The sequence below is a fragment of the Equus asinus genome, chromosome 24 (assembly GCF_041296235.1).
Source record: "Equus asinus isolate D_3611 breed Donkey chromosome 24, EquAss-T2T_v2, whole genome shotgun sequence".
Lineage (NCBI taxonomy): Eukaryota > Metazoa > Chordata > Mammalia > Perissodactyla > Equidae > Equus > Equus asinus.
This window is the reverse complement of record NC_091813.1, coordinates 64,388,682-64,409,064: the sequence shown is the minus strand read 5'-3', so window position 1 is coordinate 64,409,064 and position 20,383 is coordinate 64,388,682. Positions and strand designations below refer to the sequence as shown.

At 39.5% G+C, this 20,383-nt stretch overlaps 1 protein-coding gene across 2 annotated transcripts in view; it reads left to right on the top strand.

Annotated features, from left to right (window-relative positions):
* The window catches only part of MOXD1 (monooxygenase DBH like 1), an 82,290-nt gene that overhangs the window by 48,670 nt on the left and 13,237 nt on the right, over positions 1 to 20,383 (top strand). Inside the window, exons 5-9 of one of the 2 annotated variants that reach the window (XM_014828894.3) lie at positions 11,349 to 11,528; positions 11,810 to 11,912; positions 13,375 to 13,541; positions 14,584 to 14,775; positions 16,270 to 16,329. In XM_014828894.3, coding sequence (XP_014684380.3) covers positions 11,349 to 11,528; positions 11,810 to 11,912; positions 13,375 to 13,541; positions 14,584 to 14,775; positions 16,270 to 16,329 — 702 coding nt within the window. The remainder of the gene's footprint in view (positions 1 to 11,348; positions 11,529 to 11,809; positions 11,913 to 13,374; positions 13,542 to 14,583; positions 14,776 to 16,269; positions 16,330 to 20,383) is intronic. The other variant, XM_070496393.1, reaches the window with a different exon arrangement.

Below are 20,383 nucleotides of genomic sequence, written 5' to 3'. Positions count from 1 at the left end.
GTGCTGATTTGGGAAGATCATTTGCCTGGAATATGGAGCATTGTCCAGAAGGCAAGCTCCTAAACATCCAAGAAGACCAGGACGTGGCTGTTGGTGTACCCCAGGTCAGACGGATAGGAGGTGTGGACTAGGATGATTTATGACTGAAAAGTAACTTGAAGGACATTTTGGAGATGAGAAATATGGAATAGGATGAGTCATATTGCTCTGACATATTCTAAATACTCAGTGTTCTCGTGAAAGAATTCAGTTTTCAAATACATTATAGAAGAAGAGACTCAGCTATTAGTTATTTTGGGAATTCTTTTTTGTTTTTTTCAAAAGGCTTAATTAACAAAGCTTCTAACTTAATCCAGAGTTGGGTAGTCATCTCCATTTTCATTGTTTGTCTGAAGAGGGAAAAGAAACAAATAAAGGGTGACTGAGAAAATAATCGTCATTGACAATTACCATCAGCATCAAACCCATTTTTATCTCAACTAAGTGTTGCTTGGGTTTATTTCAAGCAAATCCCTTAGTCCAAAGATTTATGATGTTTGAAGAGCTGCAGCTTCCTTTTGAGGTTTTCCCTAAATATTGTATTGTCTTTCATCCCTAGGCTGTTTTCCCTTTTGGTAGAAAAATGGCAGCTCAAACTCCTGAAGTAGCACTTTCTCTTTCACATCTTAGGGATGAGAGAAGACAGCTCTCTTGTCAACCACCATGTAAAATTCCCTGTGATTTGACCAATTTAAGTTCATGTCAAGGATGAGATCACGTAGATGGGTTTAGGATACTCCAGAGAAGTAGGAATCATTCTTAGCCAAATGGTGTGGCTAGGCAATTCAGGATCCTGCTAGGAAGGTCTTCTTGGGGAATCGATGCTGGAAGGCAACCAAAAATTATCATACCCTGGCCTTGGCTTCTCTACCGTTCTAGAATATGAACTATGTGACTGTCAGATTCATGTCTGATGCATCTTTGGCTTCTCCGTTGGCATCTAATGAAGAGCACATAGTAGCTAATATAGATGGGTTGTATTTTTTTTAGTTGATTAGTTGAAGGCATGTGTGCATGCGTAAATTAATGAATGGAGGAGATCTCTTAGAGAAAAGATCTTTGGAGCAAAATTGTAAGGAAAATTTATATTCAAAACTGTACATAAGCACACATAAGAAGTATCATTAGGGCTAAGTTTCTTTTGGAGAAAAGAGAGAGGTCATATTTCAGAAAAAGACCTCTGTAGAGAAAATACAGTTCCATCTTATACATATGAATTTGAAAATCAAATCCTAAATAAATTGGCATGGCACACATAAATATATATTTCATATGATTATATATTTTGTAATAAAACATTTGACCATCGCAATATTTTTTGCCTGAATCTTTATAACGTACAACTGTTAAAATTAGATGTTGACATACTGGAATTTGTGAATGGATTATTTGTGTAGATTTGGTTGTTATCTATGTGGGCACAATGTTAAAAATGTATTGAAAAACCCCGAATCCAACTTAGAATAATAATACTCGCATCATTCTTTGAGCACCTACAAGGTATCTGTTGCTTTACATGTGACAGACATTTAATTTTCGGGTAATCTTATAAGTGAACTTCATTATCACTGATTTACTGATAAGGAAACTGAAATAGAGAGAAGTTAAGCAACTAGGAAATAGAGAAAGTGATGGAGCAAGATTCAAACCCAAGAAAATGTGGTCCAAAAAATGCTCTTCTATTATGTTGCTTGTCTCAAGTTGGGTTCCCAGATGCAGTTCCTTGAGACAAATATTTATGTTCAGATGATTGATGAAGGTGGTGTCAGGAGCAAACACAGCGGGAGAGTATGGCCAGGGAGCATGTGATTGCCTTGGTGTTCTACCTTCAACCTAATCCCATTATCTCACTCCATCAGGCTGCAATAACGCAATACCATAGACTGGGTGCCTTATAAGCAGCAGAAATTTGTTTCTCACAGTTCTAGAGGCTGAGAAGTCCAAGATCAAGGCACTAACAGATTTGGTATCTGGTGAGGCTGGTCTTCTTACTCTAACCTCACATGGTGGAAGGGGTCAGGGATCCCTCTGGGGTCTCTTTTCTAAGAGCATTAATCCCACTCGTGAGGGCTCTGCTTTCAATGACCCCACCTTCTAATATCATCACCTTGGGGGTTAAGATTTCAATATATGAATTTTGGGGGACATAGATATTCAGTCCATAGCACCCATGGAGAACATAAAATAGGTTTAGAGTTTGTCCCATCTGACCCAAGATGGCTGGACATTCATCCTCCCCTGACTTTCCCCTGCCCCAGAGGAATGTATGTTTTCTGATGCTTCTTGTTCTCTGCAAATGAACCCAAGGTCAGACCTCTGAGGAAAGTCACAGGTGCAAGTGATTAGAAATAAGGCAGCCAGAACCTGGGTGATGGGTACACAGAAAAGGTTAAAGGGACTGAAGTGACCGTGCTGGAGCACTGACACTCTCCCATCTCTTCCCTGCAAATAAAGACACGACTGTATCAGTGTGGTGGTTAGGAGCACCAACTTCTGATCCAGGTGCCAAAGGTCAAATCTGGGCTCTGACACTTGGGCGAATTTCTTAACTTATTTGTGTTTTATTTTCTGCAGCTGCAAAATGTGTGATAATTCTGTTACTTAAGCTCATAAGGTTGTTTTGAGGATTAAATGACTATGTATACATATATTCATCTAGTCTATATATAGACTAGGGTGTTAGAGTCCAGTGGAAAGTAAGAGCTCCTGTGATGAGACTTGCTCAAGGTCATGTCACACAGCTGGTTAGTGGCATAGCCAAGAAGCGAACTTGGTCTCTTGACCTCTAGGTCTTTCCACTATTCCTTGATGGCTATATAAGCGTTAATTTAAAATTTCTTAGAGTAGTTATGTGATCTAGTTTATTGAGTATCTCAGTTAACTGCAAATTAATATATATGTTAATATAGCACCAGAAGCTACCTTAGATTTTGTGAATAATCTATCAAAAATTCAAAGAACAATATATTCACTAAGTGTGCTGTGTTATAAGCTTTCTTAAAGGTAATTTTCCGTTTTGACTTGTTTGTTTTTATATTCTTGAGCTGTTTAGCAAAAGAGTCTAATTCACATTCAGAAATAAATGACTATAAATCATAATGCTTTACTCTCTCAAGGGTACTCACATATACATCGAGTAAAACAGGCTTAATACTAAATACCTTGTAGAATTTCAGGAATCAGTAAGCGAGGGAGAGAGGCATTTGTGTGTGTTGCAGGGGGTGATTTTTTTTCCTGTATTGCTTTTCAAGGGCATTTATTGAAGTAATTTTGTTAGTAACTTACCCAGATCCAATTAAGAATAATAAATAAAATGAAAGAGTAAAACAAAAGCAAGGTGGTTTTTTGTGGCAAGCTTCCTAAGAGGAAGAGAAAAGGTTATTTCAGATAGCACATACATAAATACACACACATATTGATGGATTGATGATTGTAGTTACTTGTGTCTGATTATTAATGAGGACTCTTGGTTGCAAGTAACAGAAACCAGACTTGAGCTAGCTTAGGAAATAGAAAGGAATGTATTTACTCATGAAATAAGAGGAAAGGTTGACTAAATAAACCACAGAATGGCAGAGATGCAGCTGGATTCAGGAATAACTTGTTATGTAATCAAACCCTGCCGAGGCTGTCTTATCTTGTCTTTGAAACTTTTTTGTGTGTTGACGTTATTGTATCTCACTGTACACTGGCTTCTTCCACAGTCTTCAGCTTCTAGAGAGTGATGGATTCTTTGCCATAGTCTGAAAATCCCAAGACAAGATTGATGGGTTGGGCACGGGTCCCTGAACTGGTCAGTGGTGGCTGGCAGGGCATGGGTTTGCGTGAAGATGGTAGTTCCCGTGAGAATCCAGAGTTGCAGTAGAGGGTGAATTATTTCCGAGAAGTCTCTTCTCCCTCAGTTCTTCCCTTTTCTTCCTTCCTTTTCTTCATCTCTATCCCACTTGACCATCACTTCCGGGCTTTAGCTGCCAGGTCCATTCATGATCTGGCTTCTTGACACCACATCAGTTAAGTCAGGCTTTGCTTTGAACCCTGACCTTTTTGAGAGTGGATTACCTATGGGACAATGATACCACGCTCTTGCTTGATTTGGTCGCCTCTCATAAGTTAGATATATTGTCATGTTAAAAGAGCATTTCTCATTAGGGATGAGGATAAAGAGGGAGAGAGGGAGAGAGAGAGAGGCAGATACCCCCGTCCCACCAGTCACGTGAGCATATCGGCATGATCTTATAATCATCCGTCTACACTGCTGGTTCTGGCTGAAATGTTCTCATAGGGAGCATTGCTTTATTAGCCAGCTGCCCTTTGGATAACCTTTGTCAGAGAGAGTTTAATGGCTCTGATATGGACAGCAACCTGTGCCTCCAGTGGGTATGTAAAGCAGGGTGCCAGGAACAAGAATGGGCAGGAAGAAGGGTGATGGGAATTTACAAACTTTCCAGCTCATTACAGATTCCTCCATCACTTCTCTCCTTTTGTTTTAATTTTTAATTTGTTGAATTTCAGGTTGTTTTTGGAGAGCTATCATCCATTCGTGTTTCAACAAGCAACATCTTAAATGGGTAGACCTGGAAGGATAGGTATAGGAAAATTGCTCAGAAGAGCTCTAACAGCCTCCTGGTTGTCTCCCTCCAAGCTCAGTATACTTAGGCCAATCAAGAAGGGTACTTTTTCCCCCTTTTGTAGCCCCCCCAAAATAAAAACTAAAGCAAGATGCATGTATATTTAGCTATAGATAATGACACATTTAACATCAGTCATGTCAAGGGAAACAATGCATATTTGTGATATATTTATGATGTCACAAATAAATGCAAGGACAATCATGACCTAGGTGTAAATGTACAAATCTGTGAATTTTTAGTTTATGATAAAAAAAACCTTGAGAGTAGGGGCTGTATTCGTTTTCTAGGGCTGCCGTAATAAGTGACCACAAGCTGGATAGCTTGAAATAGCAGAAGTTTCTTCTCTCACAGTTCTGGCAGCCAGAAGTCCACAATCAAAGCATCAACAGGGCCACGCTCCCTCCGCAGGCTCTAGGAGAGAATCCTTCCGTGGCTTCTCCACCTTTTGATGGTTTCTGGTGTGCTTTAGTTTGTGGCAGCTTGACTCCACTCTCCAATCTCCATCTTCACATGGTCCTCTTCTCTGTGTGTGTGTCTGAGTCTGAGTCTCCCTCTCCTTTCTCTTCTATAAAGACACTAGTCATTGGATTAGGACCCACCATAAGCCAGTGTAACCTCATCTTAACTAATTATATCTGCGAAGACCCTATTTCAAAATAAGATCACCTTCTGAGGTTCTAGGTGGACATGAATTTTGGAAGGACGCTATTCAACCCAGTAGAGGGGAATTAAGCAAAAAAAAAAATTATTTCTTTCAGCAAGTGTTATTGTTTAGGTAATTGGTATTTGGAGGTTACAAAAGCATGTGGGTTCTCAAGTTTGCCAAAGCCCAGGGGCTTTCTGGAGAAGTCCTTTTGGAATTGAATCTGTTTCACAACAGGAACTGGTGAAAGGAGACCAGCAGGCAGGCACAGTTTTGTCAAGGATGCCATGCCTTCAATGAGAGAAAGATTACACACATTTCCCCTAAGATTTCCTTAGCTGCTGCTCTCATACAGTGCCTTGCTTCTAAGTTCTAAGGAATTCTGAGACACTTAGTTTTTTTTGTCTTATTCTCATCTTATCCCAAGTGAGATTCTTTGGATCATTTCATTACTTTATGTAATTTTTATGTACTTTTTTTTTTACTGACTATGTAGAATAGGTTGCTGATGTTTAAGCTTTTTCAATCATATTGTGTCCTTTGCATCAAATTCCACCCCCAGCTCTACCCTCATGCAGTTTTAGAGGAGATGGAAATTCTTTTCTCTCTTGCCAAAATAATTGAGTCATTTACTGAGGCGGACTAGGTGGGATGCATGGATTCTGGAAGGTTTGCAATGGGAGCAAAGTGCTCCGATTCCCTGGAACTTACACCCTGCGGTGAATGGTTACGCCCATCCAGAGCTAAGGACCAGCACTCAGAGCAAAATAAAGAAAGAGTGATGCACGGAGGTAAAAGTGTGAGTCATGAGTTTTGAGGTTTTATGTGAATGGTTGTGGAAGTGTCTTCTGTCTTCAAGTGGAGGACCACCAGGATTGATCCACAGTCGTGAGTGTCTGGGTCCCTTGTGAGGGGCTGCTGAGGAAAGGGTCAACTGGCTTCCTGGGAAAAGTGCTGGCTCGCTCAACTAGAAAGGTGTGAAAGAAGGAAAAGAGCAGGAAAGAGGAACAGAAAGCTTCAGAGGGAGCACAGTCTTGGGTGGTTATAAGCACAGGGTGGGACAGCGGGGTTGGGTTGCTGGATGCAGGGTAGGTCTCTGGAATTGAGACAATCAAGAAAATAGGAGGCAATGAATTTGTGGACTCAGCCTCATTGATGTTGGCTTCATGGAAAGCATAGTACTCACTTCATTTCCAATAAATAATTACTAAGCAATCTGTGTGTTCAGGGACTGTGCTAGACGTATTTGACCCGGATAAAGAAGGTAAGAGAAGATGATGGGGTCATGAGGAACGGTGTAAATATTTGGGCTTTCGATTTCCGGGTTCAGTTTTACGGTCAGGGTTAATCTCCACTTGGGCCTTGGCTATGCACAGCAGCTCTCTTTCTTCTTCTTCTCTTTTTACTCCTAAGTCCTCTCCAGAGTACCATGAAGTGCCAGTTCCTCGAACTAACTGAAGGAGTTGTTTTATTCTTTAAAGTCCTTCAGGTTGAATGTTCCCCTTTCTTTTTCATCTGTGTGTTGTTTCCCGGCTGTTCCTTTAAAATGCACCGAGGCTAACAGGGGACCCCAGCTGCGAGCATCCTTGCCTGGCCCCTACTGCATCTGAAAGTGGGCATACAGGCCTATCCTCTCTTCTGCATCTGTAAATCCCCCCTATGTACAAGCACACAGTGATCAATGACGCGGCCTCATATGTCATCAGGTGTTTGTGTCATTGCCATCTGCTTCCATATGCACTGCTTTATATCCCTTTTAGTTTATTTCTTTGACCACCAAATAGCCAGCCTAAAATAAAAATTAAATTAAATGTTTATTCTAGTCTCAGTAATACCAGTGTATCTATGTTTATACTTGATGTTGCCGTGTTCTTCTTTGAGAATTTCTATAATTTTAATATTTTTTTGAATAGAGGCAACTCTTGGCATTCCATTCGGATTGTGATAATAATGTGATATCTGTGAAGTAACCGAAATGGGAAATCCTTTTTAAGTGCTGCCCCTTATAGCATGATTCATTACAGCCTCATTTGTCTCAGAAATATTTTAAATACAGAAACGTGTAACTCCACTCTTGTTTCATATGATGCAGTGATGCAAAAGGAAAGAGTCTTTTCCTCTTGGACAGTTTCTGAGTACGTAAAAAAGAGCAGTGCTTAATGCTCGCTTTCAGCCAACAAGCAGGCCATGTCATGGAGCACGTGTGTGCCTCGCTCTCCGCCCTCACACGGTGCTCCAGTCTCCTCCTCAGCCTTGCTCGGGCTCAGGAGAATATCACAACAGGGTACCACACATGGGTGCTATGACTGCTTCAGATGTTTGTGCAACTGATGGAGGAAGCAGAAGAGGATGAGTAGCCATCATTTCAGGACTGGTAGTGCTGCATGGGCATCACTGAGCTCTGTCAGCATGGCAGGGAGCTGTGGGAGATGCTATCCCATGTTGGGCACCGTGAGCCAACAGCACGGACTCACTTTGATCAGATACTCCCATTCCCTGGAACTTGTACCCTGCAATAAATGGGTTATCCCCATCCATAGGACTATCCTTGGTGTCTCACTTAATTATCCCCCAGGGTCATCTTAAAATTTCCTCTCCAGGGCCAGCCTGGTGGTGCAGTGGTTAAGTTCGCAGGCTCTGCTTTGGCGGCCCGGGGTTCCCCGGTTTGGATCCTGGGCACAGACCTGCACATTGCTCATCATGCCATACTGTGGTAGGCGTCCCACATATAAAGTGGAGGAAGATGGACACGCATGTTAGCTCAGGGCCAGTTTTCCTAAGCATAAAGAGGAGGATTGGTGACGATGTTAGCTCAGGGCTAATCTTCCTCAAAAAAAAAAAAAAAAGGAAAGTTTCCTCTCCAGAAATTCTCCTATTCTTCAGGAGTTTCATAACCCATATTTTTTCTTCCATACGAGCAACTCCTTAATTCACTAGTTATCCTTACATATAATTCTTTCTTTGTCCCTCTCCTGTCTCACATCTTTTCTGTTTTGCCAGGAGCTTTTCTTCCTCCAAGACTTCTTGTACTTTCCTTTGATCACTACCTAGGTTTGCATGTGGAAAGTTTCCTTGCTGTTTTATGAGTGTATTTTTTCTAAGGAAATCCTCACTTTTTAGGCTGTGCCCTCAATTTGTAATCTGGGGGTCCTTGAAGCCCTCACCAGATTTGAAGGAGTGACTTTGTTATTTGCCCTCCTTAGGAGAGAGCACATTTAAAGACCATGGGGACCATGGGTCTGTGTCCTCTTGCTAGAGGCCACGGGGCACTTGGGCTGGGTGGCAAAGGGGACGGGAGACCTCCAGCGTAAGGCTTGCAGGCTGGCACTGCTCCTCGGATGGCGGTGTCTTGTGATAATTCTTGGTAGTGGCTCCAAGGCACCTCCTGGCCTGGGCTCCACGGTGTCCTCATCCTCACTGCTGACGGCTCTTGGCAGCTTGCCCACTTGAAGCCTCTCATCCTCCCGCTCACTGGCAGCGATGTCCGGGGTCTTTGGTGCTTCTCCAGCGTATCTTCCTGCAATAATGTGCTGCCGATAGAAGAGGACTGACCTTGGGGGTCGCACCAGCCTAGTTTCAAATCCCCATCTCCCCGTTCCTAGCTGTGGTACTTTGGGCTTGGTGCCTAATCTTCTGAGTCTCAGTTTCTCATCTGTAAAATGGAGACAGTAACATTTACCTTATAAATTTGTTGTAAATATTAAGCAAAGTATGCCAAATGACTAATACAGTGGCTGGCAGAGAATAAGTGCTAAATAAAAGACAGATGTTACTATCGTTGTTCCCAGAATGCATTGGTAGCTTGGCAGTTTGGTGTTGGTTTCAGCACTTTCTCTCTCTCTCTCTCTGTAAAAGCACTTGTTCTTATAAGGTTCTTTGAAGAAATTTATTTGAAGCTCCTTAAAGGCAGGCATCGCCCAGCCTCATGCACTCCACACCCACCCTCTTTCGTTCCCTCTGGCTTGGCCTCAGTGAAGACTACTAGTTTCTGCAGCTGCCTTGTAAGAGCCAGCTCTTGTTTGCCCTAATGGCTCCTCCCCGGGACCCCCCTTGCAGAGCTCAGTATGACCTACAAGTTCTGCCTGAACTTAGGCGGTGCTTAGCAAGTCTCACATGCACCTGACCATCTGGCTGTGGACATATATGATCTCAGTGCCCTGTCCCCGTTGGAGTACCGAGGTGCCCAAGTAAGTCAAGTCTCACAAGAAAGCTCAAACTAGATGTGAAAACTAAAATCGAATAGAAATCCTGGGTTACCCTTCTGTGTGATTGTTGTATATTGTGCAACCATGCTTGAACAATCACTGCCATTTTCAAGCAAAATAGAAAATAGTTTCTGCCTTCAGGGTGCAAGATCTGTTGGAGATGAGACAAGTGCAGATGAAGCCATGCGCAGTATCATTTCTGTGACTGTGATGTTAAGAATGTGCGTGTGACTTGGGTGGGGCTTGACTCACTGGGCAACACAAAAGAAAGCTGGATTGGAAAACTCAAACCCCCAGCTGTCCCTTCAGATCTCTGCCTGCTACATAGCATTTCCCTCCTTGGCTGCTTAGATTTTCCTATTAAAAAAGGAAAACTATATAGAAAGTCAGAATGGAAAGCCTTAGGACAAAAGAGCTGAAAACATTTCATCTTTACATGCGCGTCTAAAGCAGAGAGCAAGCCGGGGTTCAGAATGCACTGCCTGCGTTTGAGGAGTTAGGGCTGAAAGGAGAAGCGTGGATGAGCTCTAAGGCAGCTCAACTCCTGGAAATTCAGGGATGCACCAGGGCTTCGGTGACAGACGAACGGAGGGTTCAGAGAACCCTGTAACTGATGGCAACACCTAGAGTCCAGCTCGGCTAAGGGGGCTCGTGCATTTCCTCTGGCTGTGAGGCTCCCTGGGATGTTAGGATGTCTTAGCTCATTCTGCGTTCCTGACCTGAAGGGGGTAGTATAGAAGGGACGCTGGAAGGGGCTGCTCACATGGATGGTGCTTTCAATATTGGGACCAACTTGTTTTCACTGGTTTCTAGGTTCTCTCTCCTGTTCGAGCAGTGTCACAGGAGCACATCACTGCAAAGCCTTTTTCTCTCCCAAATTCTAATAGTAAAAGTCTTATTAGAATTTCATTTTAATTACTAAAATAAAAATATCCATTATTGAGCCCTACTTTGTACCCAGCACTATGTTCAGCACCAGATAGACAGATGATAGATAGATAGATAGACAGTAGAAAAGTAGACAGATAGGTGATACATCGATGGATGATAGATTGATAGATAAAATAGATAGATAGATAGATAGATGAATGAGACATTGTCTGTCACCTCCAGTAGGGATGGGTAAAGAACATTGTGAAGTGGAAAAGAGAGAGAATGAGAGAGTTTATACCTATAGCCTTGATTATTTTTTTCTATGTGAAAAAAGAACAAAGAGAGAGGAGTGGCAGGGCAAAGTCAAGGCTGGAAGAGAGCAAGCAAGGTTTGAAACAGTGGCTGTGCCTAATGGTAAGGGAAACAAAAGTGAGTTAAAAAAACAAACAATGGGGCCCAGCCTCGTGGTGGAGTGGTGAAGTTCTGCTTTGGTGGCCCGGGGTTCGCTGGTTTGGATCCCAGGTCGGGACATGGCGCCACTTGGCAAGCCATGCTGTTGCAGCTGTCCCACATATAAAGCAGAGGAAGATGGGCACAGATGTTAGCTCAGGGCCAGTCTTCCTCAGCAAGAAGAGGAGGATTGGCGACAGATGTTAGCTCAGGGCTAATCTTCCTCAAAGAAACAAAAACAAAACCAAAACCAAACAATGGATTGGTAAAGTCCTGTGGTTCTTGGAGTAAATGGTTATCTCATCTTCGTTGCTGCCATTGTTGTCATCATCATCATCATTGTCATCATCTCCAGAACAAATTATACTTGAACCCCATAACCTTTGCATAGTTAAGAAAATATTCCTTTGAAACACTGATAATCTTTTGTGCCAGTTTCATGCTTATCGTAGGGTATTGTAGGGTGGTTTATTTATCACGTCCTCCCTCTCATTTGTGCCTGTTTAGGTTGAGCCGGTGATTCAGAGAGGCCACGAGAGTCTGGTCCATCACATCCTGCTCTATCAGTGCGGCAGCAGCTTTAACAACAGCGTCCTGGACTACGGCCATGAGTGCTACCACCCGAACATGCCCGATGCGTTCCTCACCTGCGAGACTGTCATGTTTGCCTGGGCCATTGGCGGAGAGGTGGGGCTAACGATGACAGAGATGTAACACTGCTAACTGATTGTGTTTTTGCCCTATGAGTCTAACACTGATAAGTAAAGCTTTATACACTATTTTTGATTTGAGGGTGGCTTATTTTTCTTTCCATAGGAAGTAATTCTTTCCTTAAGCCATTTTATTTTATCAACTATAGATTAATGAATTCCAGAATGTTGAAGTATCTTTCAGAAGTGTTGGTTTTTGAGTAGAGTAGAGCTTCCAGGGCCTTTCACGGACAGTCTCATGGAGTTCTCCTTCTTTAGGGTTTTTCCTTTCCACCTCATGTTGGATTATCCCTCGGCACTCCATTAGATCCTCATTATGTGCTCCTGGAAGTCCATTATGACAATCCGACATATAAGGAAGGTGAGTTTGTTCTTCATACATTCTACCAATGATTTTTAAAAAGTCTCGCAACTCTTATCTTGACATAGTTGAAAGAAAATAGCATCCAATGTTAGAAAGAATTAACTTATTCATTTGTCATCCAAATTAGGATACTTTTTAGAGTGAAAGAGGGTACTGTTAATAATTCCACTGGAACAACAGTCATTAAGCCACACTGAACCAGGCAAATGGACACATGTGGTCACTAATCTTAACAAGCCATTTGCATATTCCTTATCAGGAGACAGAATAATTGACTGCTTCCCTTTGTGATGTAAATTATCCCCAATACATGGTGCTTACGAAACATTTTCTTTCTAATTGCACAATAAAAAACTACCGTTCGTCACACTAGAAAATATTAAGTACTTTGTTATGTGATGGGCAAACCATAAATATACCCAAGAAATATTTATGCAGTGATATTGTGTAATATGATATTAAAATGAAGAGGGGTAAGTCTTTATGTTTGATTTTTGAATTTACTTATGTAATTTTCCAAAACCAAAAAGTTGAAAGATTCACTATGAAATTGTCAACCGAAGCAACTCAAAGTTATTATTTTACATTGATTTGTGCAATTATTCAGCAAATACTGAGCACCAACTATGTGCTGGGTCTGTGCTTAACGATATAATGTGAGCGAAAAACAGACATTGTCCCCACCCCTGTGGAAATTATAGTGTAGTGGGAAAGAGAAACAATAAAATAATCACACTAGTTAATAAAATTACATTTTTGCTAATTGGTCCAAAGGGTCAATTTGGTAGTCACAGGGAGGTAAGTCCCCACTGCAGAAGGGAGTCAATTAATTTCAAAGTCATTAGAACAGATTTATGAAGTGTTTTGGACTCATGCTCTCCATCCTTATGTTAACTATGTCACAGCAAGGAATGTGTCTTATTCATCTTTCATCCCTGCAATGCCTAATGTAGTGCTGTGCACATAATAGATTCTTAATAATTGTTTGTTGATTGAATGTTTGCTCAATGCTTAAGAGATGGTGACAGACTATAAGGAAAGTTAATCATTAGCAGTTTCCTCCATCAGTAGATGGTTTCTAGCCTAAGGGATTTTCACCTCTATGTAAATGTTATTGAACTTCACCTCAAAGCAATATAAAATAAAACTTTTGTTGAGTCATTCTACATTCTAATAAATGACTTTAGAATTCTCATCCTGTCTTCATGTTAGATAATTGTGGAATATATCAGCTGCACAGTACAAACATTTCTTCTGTGGTTTGCTGTGTGAGTCCAAAATAGTTGCAGACAATATGGCGACTTGTCTTTTAATTCCTGTTTATGAAGCTGCGTGTTGTCTTCCATTAATCTTTCCCTTGTGAGATTTTAAGGAAAATTAATGAGCCCATTTTCACTAAATATGGAGAACTTTTTTTAAGAAACTCAAACTCACTTTTAATTCTATGCTCTTGTTCCAGGCTTAATAGATAATTCTGGACTGAGGATATTTCATACGACAGAAATAAGGAAATACGATGCGGGGGCGATTGAGGCTGGCCTGTGGGTTAGCCTCTTCCACACCATCCCTCCCGGGATGCCCGAGTTCCGCTCCGAGGGCCACTGCACGCTGGAGTGCCTGCAGGAGGTGCGCTGAGCGCCTGTCTACAGATGCAGCAATGCTCTTAGAAAACTGTGTTAGGAAAATTCCATGCTTGTTTATTATTAGTCTTTTTCTTGTTGTCTGCTGTAAAACTATTATTTATAATTTTAGCAAGACCTTTGATTGCTTTTTAAAATCTGAAGGCTACAGGAGTAGAATTTTGAAGACGAGATAACTTCCAGGGTGACTCTTTCCCACTGCTCCCTCCTTTGTTTCATATTGGACACTTGGTTTTATCTTTTACGATTTCTACCTTTGTTTATGTAATCTCTTTTTCCTTTCTCTACTTTACCTTTTGTATTTTTTTCCATTATTCATTTTCAATTTTTTCTCTTTTTCTCTGCCTTACAGTTTCTTTCCCTTCTTTAACCAAAAAGGACGAAAATCTAGTATAAAAATACATATTGGATAAGAGAAAACCATATATAAGTATAATGGCTGCTTCCCTGTAGTTTTTCTTCACTGAAAGTATTTCAACATGAATCGTATTCTTTATGAATTATAAAATATTGTTAGTATGGCAGACAGGTGAAGTGGGAAGATTGCTCTCTTCTGAGTTATTTAGACATGATTCAAATTGCCATGCCATCATTTACTAGCTGTAAGACCATGGGCAACTCACTTAATTCCACTCTCCCACTGCGGTTTTCTTATCTGGAAAAGTGGAAATAATTTCTCCTTATAAGCTCTTCAGCCTGCGGGTTACTAACATCCTGGAATCTTTTTGACAGGAGCTTTACCTCCTTACTCCTAAAGGAAAGAAATAGATAACATTTAGAAGTGGTCCAGTAGGTCCTTAATAAGCATTATTTCCCTTTCTTTTCTCCCTGCAAATGTTGCTTCACGAGGATAACACTGCTAGGAATAAGTCATGAAAAATCCAAATTCAAAATGTTTGGCATCTCAGGCCTTCACTTAAATTGCTTTAGATGTCTTCTCAGTTGTTTCTCCAAGTCTGAAGGCGAACTGTCTGAACACACGTGCATTTGGGGTAATCGAGTCTTCCTCTGTGTCCCCAACCTCCAAGGCTCTGGAAGCTGAAAAGCCAAGTGGGATCCACGTGTTTGCTGTTCTTCTCCACGCTCACCTGGCTGGCAGAGGCATCAGGCTGCGTCATTTTCGCAAAGGGGAAGAAATGAGATTACTTGCTTACGATGACGATTTCGACTTCAATTTCCAGGAGTTCCAGTATCTAAAGGAAGAACAAACAATCTTACCCGTATGAATGTTTTGTTCTTTTTCAATGAATCTTATAAAAGTCATGAGACATCTATTTGCCAAAATTAGTAAGGTTTCTACTAGCAAAATGAATTGCTCATCGTATCCATAGTCTGAAACCACCCACCATGGGCATTGCACAACACAGATGGAATGTGTTTGATCTGTTTTCCAAAATTGAAGCTCATTTTTCTTCTGATTCCCGGGGGCAATTCAAGTTGTTGACTTAAAAAGAAAATAAAAACTTGGGTTCTGAGCACTAAACATTATTCCTTTTTTTAACTGATTCCCCAGTTAACATTCCTTTGGGTTGCAATTCTGGTAATGAAAAAAATCAGAGATTTCCTTATACAATAGGATAGTTTTTGATAGCTTCATCTCAGTAAAAATGAACATAAAGATAATTCTTTCATTTGACAAAGGTATTCAGGCATAGCTAATTATACCACGTTGCGTAATCCAACAATACTTGGATTATGGTGGAAGGACACAGAATAATGAAGGATTTAAGAAAAAATTTTGTGATGCTTCATTTCGTCAATCTTTTTATTCCATAAGCATCAAGCTCGATAGTTATACAATTTCCTACCTTTAATTTCTTCTTAAAAAACAGATTCTTGTACTATTTAGGAAATGAGAGTAATGGCAATGGTAATCTTTTGTACACGAGAAATTCCTCGATACCCCCTGAGAGTAGAAAGATGAAGATTGAGAAGCAATGACCTTGTCAAGATTCCTAAGGACTGCACTCTATTGTGTTGTCTTATCTTGAGGCTTTCCAACCAGTTTTATTGTGTTGTCTCAGAGCTCCCACCTGATGTGCCCTGAGCAGGTATAACTGTGTTGAGATACTGACCCCTGGGCCCTCTGAGCAGATCTGGGGGCTGGCACCCAGAGCTAGCTGCCTCTGGTCCATGAATAGCCCATCCATTTACCTGAGTGGGAGCCATAAAAAAATATTTCCTATGTGTGCCGAATTGTTCAAAAAGTTGGAAAACACTGGAACAATAAAGTACCATTACTTTGCCTCACAATTCTGATATAAGAAATAGACATGACTAAAGACCTTTAAGGAAAATAATGTAAATGAAGAGGTGATCCATTAACTAACATCTCTGGCTAACATTTATGAAGTGTTTAATCTGTACTAAGAGCTAAGTGTGTGTTATGTCATTTAATTTTCTCACATCAGCTGTGCAAAATAAGTGCTATTTTTATCCTTATTTTTTAGATGAACAAATTGTACCCGGATGATTCATTTCCTTACCCAAGGTCATGCAGCTAGAACATGGTGGAGTCTGGCCAGAAAGCCTTCGTTGTTTGTTTGTGTATTATACTAGCAATCCTAGAATTAAATAGATCAAAGGTCTTCTCCTGAATCCAATGACTTAATGCATCCATTCATATAGCAAATTAACCTGTTGGCCTACAAATGTGTTTGCTAAATAAAATAGCATAAAATGCTAGTCTGAAAGCTTTTACTTTTATGTTTTAGGGAGATAATCTAATTACTGAGTGTCGCTACAACACAAAAGATAGAGGCCGGATGACTTGGGTAAGAAAATTTTTTCATTTTTAAAATTCATTTGTGGAGAGGGAGGAATAAACTTTGTAGAAGAAAAAAAGTAAAAGGCATTCCCATTTGGAAGCAAAATTCCTGAAAGTCTTGAACATGAAACATTATAAAACTGAAATCAGAGCTGTTTTAGAATTTTATCAGATTAAGTAATGATACTATGGTAATAGTTGCAGTGTAATTTATTGACTCCTTCATGAAAAGCTTTCCTTAGACTTTTAGTTTTTTCTCACCAAATATTATTAATAAGAGACCTGTGGTCACTAATGGCCATCTACGTGAGTCTGGACTCAGATGAATTAAGACTTCAAAAGGAAGAATGAACTGCATGATCATAGGGCTTCTGAACCAAAGAGAAATCTGATCCCAACAGATTTTCTGGGGAGTTCTGCCAGACGTTCAAGAAATAGACTCATCTCTTTCAGGGAATACAAAGAGAGGGAACATCTCCCATCAACTCACTTGATGAAGTTAACATAATCTTAATACTAAAACTTGATAATAGCAGTGTGAGAGAGGTCAACAACATGCACCTGATGGAAATATCTTTGACTATGTATTGACAAACCAAATCTTGCATAATAGAAACATGTAATGTTAGGACCAATTTGGGTTTAACCAAAAAATGTAAAATTGGTTTAAATTAGATCCTCCCCAAAGCCCCAGCACATAGCTGTATACCCTAGTTGTAAGTCATTCTAGTTCTTCTATGTGGGATGCCGCCACAGCATGGCTTGATGAGTGGTGTGTAGGTCCACGCCCAGGATCCAAACCCGTGAACCCTGGGCCGCAGAAGCAGTGTGCATGAACTTAACCAATCAGCCACAGGGCCGGCCCCAGAAAATATGTTAACCACATTCTTCAACCAAGAGATTGAGGGAAAAAGATATATGATCACCTCAATGGAAGCACATGAAGTATTTATAAAATTTGTCAATCATGGGCAGAAAGAACATTTAGCAAACCAGGAAGAGGAGAGAATTGCCTTAACCAGCTAAAGATCAGCTATGAAAAATTGATAGCAATAATCAAGCTAAGTGAAATATTAGAGGTATTTCTTTTAAAATCAAGAAGAATACTAGGGTATTTATTATCATTGTTTCTACTCAACATTGTACTAGAAAAGAAAAAAAATGAGATATAGGGACCAGAAAGGAAGAAACAAAGAAGTAAAACACATTATTCACACATATTGCAATTTACTACATCAAAAGCTTCCTAAAAACTGATAATATCTAAAATTAATTGTATTTTAGTATACAAGAAACTATCCCAAGAAAATGCAATTTTTAACTATAAGTTCTATAGAAATAAAATCTAACATTAGAGATGTTTAATCTCTACAGAAAAATTATTAATCTTTATCGCAAGACATTAAAGAAATTAAGAGATACTGTGTTCATGGATAGAAAGGCTCAGTAAGATAAAGATGATCCTTCAATTTAAATTGGTCTATAAATATGATGTAATTCCAGTAAAAATAAATCAGAGAGATTTTAAGATTTGTGGTTTTAATATCCTAAGAAATCTTGCCTGCCCATAGCCACAAAGATTTTCTCCTATTTTTTAATTTTTCTAAAAATTTTACAGTTTTAGCTTTTATATGGAGCAAGTTGATTCTAAAATCTACACAGAAGAGCAAAGAGCTAATAATAGGCAAAAGACTACAAAAAAAGAACAAGATGGGAAACAAGCTACTGGATCTGAAGGCTTATTTTAGAGCTATGATGATGAATATGGTGTTTTGCGTCCAGACTTAAAACAGTAGAACAGAATAGGGAGCCTGGAAACAGCTGCAAATCCTCCATTTGGAAACTTGGCTTAGGATAGACATGGCATTCAGATCAATGGGAAAGTATGGACTTTTCATTAAAGAATTACTGGCACAATTGGCTATCCAGATAACAAAAATAAAATGGTGTCTTTATCTCACAATATATACAGAAAATAAACTCCAGGTAAATTACATATTTAAATGTGAAGAACAAAATTTTAAAACCATTAGGAGCAAAATACATGACTATATCTTTATGACTTGGGGTAGGTAAGAACTTAAACAATACATAAAAAGCACAAACTATAAATTAAAAGAATGATGAATTTGACTACATTAAAGTTTTGGGTTACCAAAAAACACTATTAAATAAGTGAAAAGACAAATTTTAAACTAAAAAAAATACTTGCAATGCAGAGATTAACAAAGCCTTAGTATCCTGCATATAAAAGAAATTCCATAAATCAGTAATATAAGACAAACATACAGTAGAAAAAGAGCAAAAGACAAAAACATTTCATCACAGAAATAGAAGCCCAAATAGATAATTAACAGATGAAAGGATGCTCTGTTTCCTTTGAAACCAGAGTCATGCACATGCAAACCAGAAGGAGATATTTTATACCCACCAGTTTGGCAATATTTAAAATTGCAATTCCAATGTGCTAACACTGGTACCCTCATACACTGCTGAATGTAAATTTATAAAACCACTTCAGGGAAAAACATGGCATTGTCTAGAAAAGTTGGAGATTCATATATGCTCTACCCAGTTCCATTCATTTAACCTTGAGGTTATTTTTGCAAAGTGTTCCAGGAGAGAAATATATAAAATATTCATAGTAACGTGTAGCAACACAGGAACAAAAACTGGCAACAGCTCAACTATTTCTCAAAAGGAGAACAAATAATGCATTATAATATGTGCATATGATATATAAATAGTATACAGTTATGAAAATTAATGAACTAAAACCACATATATTAACATGAATGTATCTGAAGAACATCGTTGATTGAAAAGAACGAGTTTGCATCAGACTATATGTAGTATGCTATCATGTATCTAAAGTTCAAGAACATACAAAATATATGTAAACAATATATTGTCTACACATACATACATCAATAAACTGAATGTAAATTGTGATGAAAAGCAATAAAATGATAAACAAAATATTAAGACATCTTTGCTTAGGATGGGAAAGAGGAGAATTGAAGAGGATCACACAGAGGGTAGTCAGTATACTGGTGTTGGCTTTATTTTTCTCATGCCTTTCATATAATTTTGTTTGGATGAAATATTTTACTCTAGACATAATAAATTATTATTTTAGTGTATATTTTGGTGCTCTTCCTGGATGCTCTCCATCTTCGGGGCCAACACAGCTAAACTCCAGCCACTGAAAATATCAGATGATAAGAATTCACAACTGTGTCCCTCACTGGGCCTAGCCCTTGGTATCAAGGAACACCTCACTTAAAGTTGCACGCTCTCCAGTGGGGCAGCCAGCAGCCCGTGACTGGTTGATGTAAGGATAGAAAGGCCCAGCTCCGTTGTTACAATTTGGTGCAACTCTGAAGAGCCATCCAACTCAAAGGATAAATTAAATGTGATATTTACTGAGGTGTCAGCTGCAACGTCATTTGTAGATCAACTTTTCCCTTTGCCCAATCCTGCCTTGCTCATCAAGTGCAAAATATTATGTTTTGCAATTTGTACAGTCATTGCATATTAGTCACTACATTAATTTATAACTGTGAACAATACTGGTAAGCTTTTCACCCTAATTTTTGAAGGATAGATGATTTGCTGGACACAGAATTCTTAGTTAATTTCTTTTTCCCTGCAGCCCTTGAGTATGTAATTCCAGTATCTTTCATTTACTTCCATCATTTATGATGAGATGTCAGCTGTCAACTGTATTCTTGTTCCCCCATATGTGATGTGTCATTTTTCTCTTGCTACTTTCAAGATTTTCTCTTTGTCTTTGGCTTTTAGCCATATGACTATGATGTGTCTAGGTGTGGCTTTCTTCATATTTATCTTTGGTGTTCATTAAGCTTCTGGAGTCTGTATGTTAATGTTTTTCACTAAATTTGGGAAAATTTCAGCCATTATTTTTTCAAATTTTTTTCTATTCTTTTCTCTCTTCCCTCTCATTCTGGAACTCCAATTACATGTATATTGGAACATTAAATATTGTCCCACAGATCTCTGAGTTGTTTTCACTTTCTTTAGTCTTTTTTTCTCCCCCG